We start from the raw sequence: 7,261 nt of genomic DNA on the forward strand, positions 1-7,261 counted from the left end.
GAAGATAAAAATGGAAAACTCATGCTTAAATATATAAACGGTATAACCAGTTAATCAATTTATGCAAACTGGTTTTTCATGAGGTTATACAAAAGATTTCATTCAATATAATTTTCTCATTCTGTAATATGATAACATGTAGACGAAATTTTATTTCGATTCTTTTGTAGATTGTGATCAAGATATAGTTATTTCTTCGTAATGACAATAAATAGTCAAACGCAAAACTTGTAACAATATTGACTAAAAATATGTTGGTTGTATTAATGGAAAACAATAGATCTGAGTAGGAGCTTTCCTTTTAACAATAACTGTGGCTTGTATGGAAGAAAATATTATCATAACTCATAAATTGATATTAATGAAATTGCGGCGTAAAAATATTGATCTGTCACGTTAAAATAATAACGATCGAAGTACTTTTACCATATCTAAACATTGATTGATAGCACTAGCACATATAGTTTCGTATCGGTGTCAAATCGAATCACTACGTTGTAATAAATATATGGAATGATTTCTTACACAAGTACTTATTATAAAGTTTATTGGGTATATCCTATTATTTCCGCACCACGGATTCTCTGATGTATTTTAGTTGACGCTGTCTATGTTAGGTTATTGGCTCACCTTTCGCTGTTTATCTTACTAAGAATTACCTATTATGATAAATAGAGAAAGGTGGGGAATCAACCAAATTATAGTGATGTGACAATAATGTAATAGTAAATTCACTGATATAAATTTGTAAGGGGAATTGCATGTAAAAAAGAAATGGAGTTACTGTGGCTTGACTTTATCTTTATGTCCCATTGGTTGTTTATGATGTGGTTACACACGATCTGCATTTATAAGCGAAAATTTTGTAGTTTAAATGATTTATTGCTATCTACATCTGACATCCTGCGTACAGCTAATAAAATAATTAAAACCTGCTGATTTTCCAACACAATGTCCTGCTGCATTCACTGCCTCGCTTAATCCCGCACATCCGATAACTTGCATTGATACTGTGCAGTTTCTGTTGGGTACCGGAGTAAAAGATTGCGGCATTGATATGTTGAATGAGTCTACATGGAGGGACGGACTTTATGTTCGATCTTGATGCAATTGTTCTGCAATATCTCGTCACCTGAAAATTAGATGAATAATTGAAATAGATATTCCAAGGATCAGTAACAAGTAAAACTCTATTGGTTAAGTCGTAACGAAGTTTCCAACGAGTTAGCATACACCGCTGTGTTTTTGGATAACTTGTGGCGCTAAACCAAATGCAAATATGACCACAGTTTTTATCAGAGGCATTCAAACTTCAATTTTGACGGGATAAGCTTAAAACATTTGTATGTTCTGCTATATCTACTTTTATTATGGTTTAACCTCATCCCAACTCTAACATCGAAGATTCATAAAAAACAGCATTGGCATTTTTTCCAAGCATATCCGGGTCATTGAACTTCCTAGATTGTTGTGAATTTGTCAAAATAGTACCAACATGTCAAGAAAATATGCATGGATTTCACTAGCATTTAAAACTGCTTCAATTAAAAAATCTATAATATTTCACATAAAACCCGCTTGAAAGATGTCTCAACAAGCCTGTGCCAGTAGTCTATTCTGTTTTGCTCAAGTTATAGCGTCACCTACTTTCAAACCTGTGACTGTTTCTGGTTTTTCATTATTCCTCCAAACCCATTGCATAGAACATTGAGTTGATAGAGATGCAGATAACACCGGTTCGGCTATTCCATTTGTACTTGCAGTTTCGTTGTCCAAATATTCATAACCACACTTGCTTTCAGACACACAAGCCTCAACCTAATAGATATAAACATATTGATAATAAGTATTTTGCTCGAGAAAATTTGCTCATAAAAATGTATTCACTATTAAACTTGAATTGGTTGGTTTTGTAGAATATTTGACTATAAGTAACGTTCTGAACTGTCTCACCAACATAGTTTATCAGCTTGCGACTTTCCCATATACGTTAAATTAAAAAAAACATACCGTTACTGAATATTCTGTTGAGGATTTCAATCCGAAAAGTTCTGTATGTTGAGGCGTGATTGATGTAGGGACCGATGAATTCCAGGAAACCTCTTTTTTGGTAGTTAAATTTCGTGCTGAGATTCTAAAACAAAGCGAAATAGATTATCATTATATACAAGAGAGCTATGCTCAAATATATGGACACGTGGAGTCACATAATTTTGATGACGTCATAGCGAAAAAAAAAAGTAATAGCCTTCTGGAGAAAATTTATCTTTAACCACTGAAAATTTCAAAGCAATTGGTCCAGTATTCGAAGAGAAAAGCGACTTTTTAAAAACGTGTCAAAGAACAACAACAACAACATAATATTGAAACGATCGTTATGTCCACTACGTGTCCAATAAGTCCTAGTAAATGGACAGACATTGTAGCTGTCGATGGATAGCTATAACAAAATATTCATATATGAACCAAAAGTATATTCATACATTTATTATCTCAGTCATAATTTGGTATTAAGTATAGTATCATTAGCTCTCAGTCATCGACCTATCTATATCAACATGTATAACGAATAGGGATGGGCCGGGATTCGGATCCGGACTCGGATTCGAGTCGAATCCAGGCATTTTTTGGACTCGGATTCGATTTCGAGTCCACGTCTTTTTTACCGAGTCTATAATCAATTCTGTTTTTACTAATTTACGCCTATGTTTGTACTTTTACCCCTATAAATCTCACTACATACCTTAACTATAGTTGAAATTCAAGGTTAGATATGTAACAATATCACTCGTGTGTATTATGAACACTCTTGATAACAACAACGACAGATATCCAGATAATATAACGCAATTTAAAAACTATTGATAGCTCTTAACAAAGTCGCTAGTCGCCTTCAAACTATCTATCTTTTTTGGTATACTTGTGGTACACAATAAAACATGTGTTAGCGCAATATTTTTGAGTTTTCGATTCGCGTAAATAAATATGAAACATGCGCAGGATCAACCCAGGGGCAATCTCATTAATACTTCTTTTAAATCGAGTTTATTACGTGCAATCATTTCTCTAAAAAGGGAGCAATGGAAAGAATGGAACGTTTTAGAACGTTTTCAACATGAACTACTAAATTGCAAGCATTGTATTGACTACGAGGGGCATCTCTCTACCATTTGCGCACGCGGATAGTAAATTATATAGCTCCTTCATTGGCATTTGTTTAACCTAATCCTGAGTAAATGATGCAGATTTTTGTACCTGTGAAAAAATCCGATAGCATTTTTGTTGGGTATCCATGTCACGATGAAACTTTGATTGCATGGCGAATTGGTGACCGACGTGATGGATGGATTTCCTTCCACTAAAAGATCGAAATGAATTTCGATGAAATTAATTGATTGTGCAATCGATGAATGTATTTAATCCAAAAAAAAAAACTAAGAATAGTGTAATCTCTTCCCGAAATGGCAAGTTTATCACTTTGATATAGTCGCTTTCAAGCATTGTGGCAACGGCCACATATCTATCTGATTTAAGAAGTAAACAAGAAGAAAGGACCATATTTGGGTAATTAATAGTAATATGTTATTTTTTGTCCGTTATTGCCCGGAATACATATCAAGTATATATAACGACTTGTTCTTTTTTTTATCGTAAGCGAAGTTTACCTGTAATATTATGCTCAATACCGCCACTGACATCTGTTATCTTACATATGTATGTATCGATATCGGAAAATGATGCATTCTCTATATGTAATATTGAATCCTTTTCCCTAATTTGTTGATAAATTCCATATTGTCTGGGCATATTTGGAAGAGAACTAAAATTTCTGTACCATTGTACCTCCATACCCGTGCAGGAATCTTTTAGTGCACACACTATTGTTTTATAATTGGAGCTAACATTGATGGAGATGGCATCTGTGAACAATTATTTATGTATTATGATAGAAAACTAATAATATTACTATTATGGAACTAAATCATAGTTACATTAAAAACAAATATCGGGCAGACTTATTTCGGACTGTGCGATTTGTTGATTGTGATTGTTGTTGTTGGGGAAATTGCTTTCTCCCCATGCAACTAATAAACCAGACATTTTTGGATAAGTCGGTGCCTATTTGCAACATATGCCATTCCGTCCTTCAATCCTATATATATTTGAGTATCACCTACCAGAACAAAAATTGCGAATTCAGTTCATATTTAGTTCAATAAGTAGTAATATCAATAATGGCAGTGGAATACACCAACAAAGTTTCAAGCTCGGTGCCGTTTCAGCTAGTAGATAAAAAAATCAATTCTACACAAAGATAATTTTTTATGATTAAGAGTATGTAGAATTGATAATCGTCTAATTGCAATACTATGTAGTATAGCACGCAATTGGAAATTTTTTTTTAATATATCAAATAATGTTTTACATGCTCGCAAAGAATTGTGATAGTTGCAACCAACCTGATTGACAAATGTGATATACTTTATCATCACAGCTGCTATCAACCCATAGGTACGTGTATATTCCGATAAACAAGCAATCTTCGTTGTTCAAATTGTTCGGCTGATTATGTTTCCTTTAAAAAATATGCATACATAAATAGATACGTTCAACTCAGCTTTCAATTATTATTAGTTGGGGGTTGCTGAGTATTCAACGAATTTTAGCAAATTGAGATAAGCGACGTGGCTGACACTGTTGTATATATAGTAATTGTTTCAGTTATAATGGAATATTATGATCAAGTTTATGGAGGATAAGATATTAAAAACAAAAGATGTAATTCTGGCATTATTACAAATCTGACCAGTTTTGATATCCTGTTTCATTTCTCATTATTACATCAGTACCATCTTGCCATTTCCAATATCCTTCTTTATCTATGTCATTACCTCCAATGAAGTAGTAGCTATCATGTGAATAGTCGATTCTGAAATTTAGATTTATTATCAAACAAGAAGTTTCCCAAAGAAATACGGTATTGGCTAATTGTTTTTTAATATTATTTTTTACTCATTTTTTGATTACAACACTCGCTGTTTCGCACCAGAAAAAGATATTAATGTATTCTTTTGGTAGATGCATTGCCGATGCTGATTAATCATGATATACGTTTATTCAATTGGGGAGACTCGAGTCACCGTTTTTATGGACTCGAGGTGACTCAAGTTATGTAAACAAAATGACTCGAAATGGACTAGCTGCTGCGTGGACTTGTAATGATACTGGTAGACAATTTTGTTTTTGGAATAGTTTTAGAAATAGCGAAATAATCCCGTAAAATATGATTCACTACACCATCTATGTTGTATCGAGGAAAATTCGCTAGTTTGTTGCAGTAATAAATTGATATGGGTCACTTAGTGTCTTCCAGGTGTAACAATGTTGTGAGTACATGATTAGTTATTTATCGCAAGGTAGATTTGAATGCCAACGTAATTCAAAGTACTCATTCATTTCACTGTTGTTTATTGAATCTACTATTAATCGGACCATGATCTTTCAGAACCGAAATTGACTCGACTTGATTCGTGACTCAGAATTGACTCAAAAATCGGATGGCCTCCAACTCTACACGACCCGGAGTTAGACCACTCGACTTGTACTCAACACTGAATTTATAAACTCACTCTAAAGTTGCATTAATGATATAAGTCATTCTTTGATTATCAACTTTTGCCAAGTAACCCCCCCGTGATTCACAGGCAGCTTTTGCTCCTTCGTAATTCTTCCGGGTATCGTTGAAAAAAGTCAGTTCATACTGATCCACACATTTTGTTGTCCATGGAACTATAAAGAAACAATTTAAGAAGAACAGTTGGCAGTATTGTGAATAAAAGAATACCAGTCTATCGGCAGTGCATTTTATAAAACCCAAAAATGCTAGTGATGTTACTCAAGAATAGTAAGATAATATTACGAATTACCCATGGAATTCGTATAAAACCGTCAGAATAATTATGAAAATAATTATGTTATCTTATTTCTTCCGCCGTTGAACAATATCACAATATGATCAAACTCCTATAAATGTATTTTGACACGTTCATAAAAGGTTAGGAAGAGTAATGTTTATGGCATTATTATGTTGAAAAAGTATCTAACTTTGTGCGTTTGAGACTCCAAGTATTATTGAGATAATGATACAGAGTAATGATATTCCAAACACGTTCATTTTCCCTGCATTCCAATATTTTCATTCAAATTTCCAAATACAGCTTATATCTTCTTTTTTTAATGAATCAACGATTAGAGTAAATTCAAAATTTTGTATCGATTTCTCTTAGTAATAAATACTAACTCTTATGTACAAGAAAACATTTCAAAGTTGTTATCGTCGCCCATGGCGCCAAATCTAGAATAGTTGTCAGTTGTAATGTTGGTATAGAAAGTCAGTAATCATTGAAAATGATTTCGGGGTGTTCTCTTTCATAGTGAGCTTTCGTGTGCCTGTTACAACAAGAATATTTGAAAATATTCACATCAAAAGCTGCATTCGGAAGAAAAATAATATATATATATATGTCTATTTAAATATATATGTGCACTGACTCAAAACATTATTTCGAAGCTAACGCGTTCGGCGCTCGTCGCCTCTTTTGTACTTCTACGAAATAATAACTGTATAAAGATAGATGATCTATAAGAACCTGTCACGGCGATGACTACACTTCAAAAGATAATTGATGAAGAGAAGTTAACATTGGAAAAAATGACATATCTGCAATTTTTCACCTCCATTCACTTTCATTAATCTTAGCTGAAATCGCTATCGTTCAACCGGCTGCTTCGAAGAACTATCACGCACGTCACTACCTGTTACCGTTTGCATATGTCAGAAAACTGGTACAAAATGTCGGCCTGTGTCCGCACTTAAAATAACGTATCATTAAACTCTGGGCACTTATTTATTGGTACTAACATACGTTGATAGTTGCTGTCCAAAACAAGACATATTTCCTTGTAGCCTGGTCGACGAGTATTAAGAGTTATATTCTGGCAGGACTTTTTGTTATACGCTATTGATGATGTTCAGGATACGTAGGCAGAATTACTAAGAACTGTCAAAACAAGTTTGCTCGTTCCATTACACTAGTGAGGTTAAGCTATGTGACTTCTCCTAAGCGTCGAGTTGGCATAGGTTGGGTACTAACAAATTTGCTAAATTTATTTTTTTCTCACTTGTCTTTCTATCATAATCTGTACATTATTTGTGAACATAATTGAATATGGCTTCATCATATCATATTATGAAATATAG

The 7,261-nt window shown here is 33.5% G+C and overlaps 1 protein-coding gene across 1 annotated transcript in view; it reads right to left on the reverse strand.

The window, feature by feature from the left end:
* Positions 1 to 6,889, reverse strand: part of LOC144422776 (uncharacterized) — a 49,749-nt gene extending 42,860 nt beyond the window's left edge. Inside the window, exons 1-8 of the mRNA XM_078112588.1 lie at positions 6,106 to 6,889; positions 5,631 to 5,790; positions 4,808 to 4,930; positions 4,461 to 4,576; positions 3,666 to 3,920; positions 3,256 to 3,358; positions 2,011 to 2,134; positions 1,648 to 1,818 (exon numbers count right to left, since the gene is read on the reverse strand). Of these exons, the coding sequence (XP_077968714.1) occupies positions 1,648 to 1,818; positions 2,011 to 2,134; positions 3,256 to 3,358; positions 3,666 to 3,920; positions 4,461 to 4,576; positions 4,808 to 4,930; positions 5,631 to 5,790; positions 6,106 to 6,175 (1,122 nt within the window). The 5' untranslated portion in view covers positions 6,176 to 6,889. The remainder of the gene's footprint in view (positions 1 to 1,647; positions 1,819 to 2,010; positions 2,135 to 3,255; positions 3,359 to 3,665; positions 3,921 to 4,460; positions 4,577 to 4,807; positions 4,931 to 5,630; positions 5,791 to 6,105) is intronic.
* Positions 6,890 to 7,261: the final 372 nt, after the last annotated feature.

This window comes from Styela clava, chromosome 1 (genome assembly GCF_964204865.1).
Source record: "Styela clava chromosome 1, kaStyClav1.hap1.2, whole genome shotgun sequence".
In the NCBI taxonomy this organism is placed as follows: domain Eukaryota; kingdom Metazoa; phylum Chordata; class Ascidiacea; order Stolidobranchia; family Styelidae; genus Styela; species Styela clava.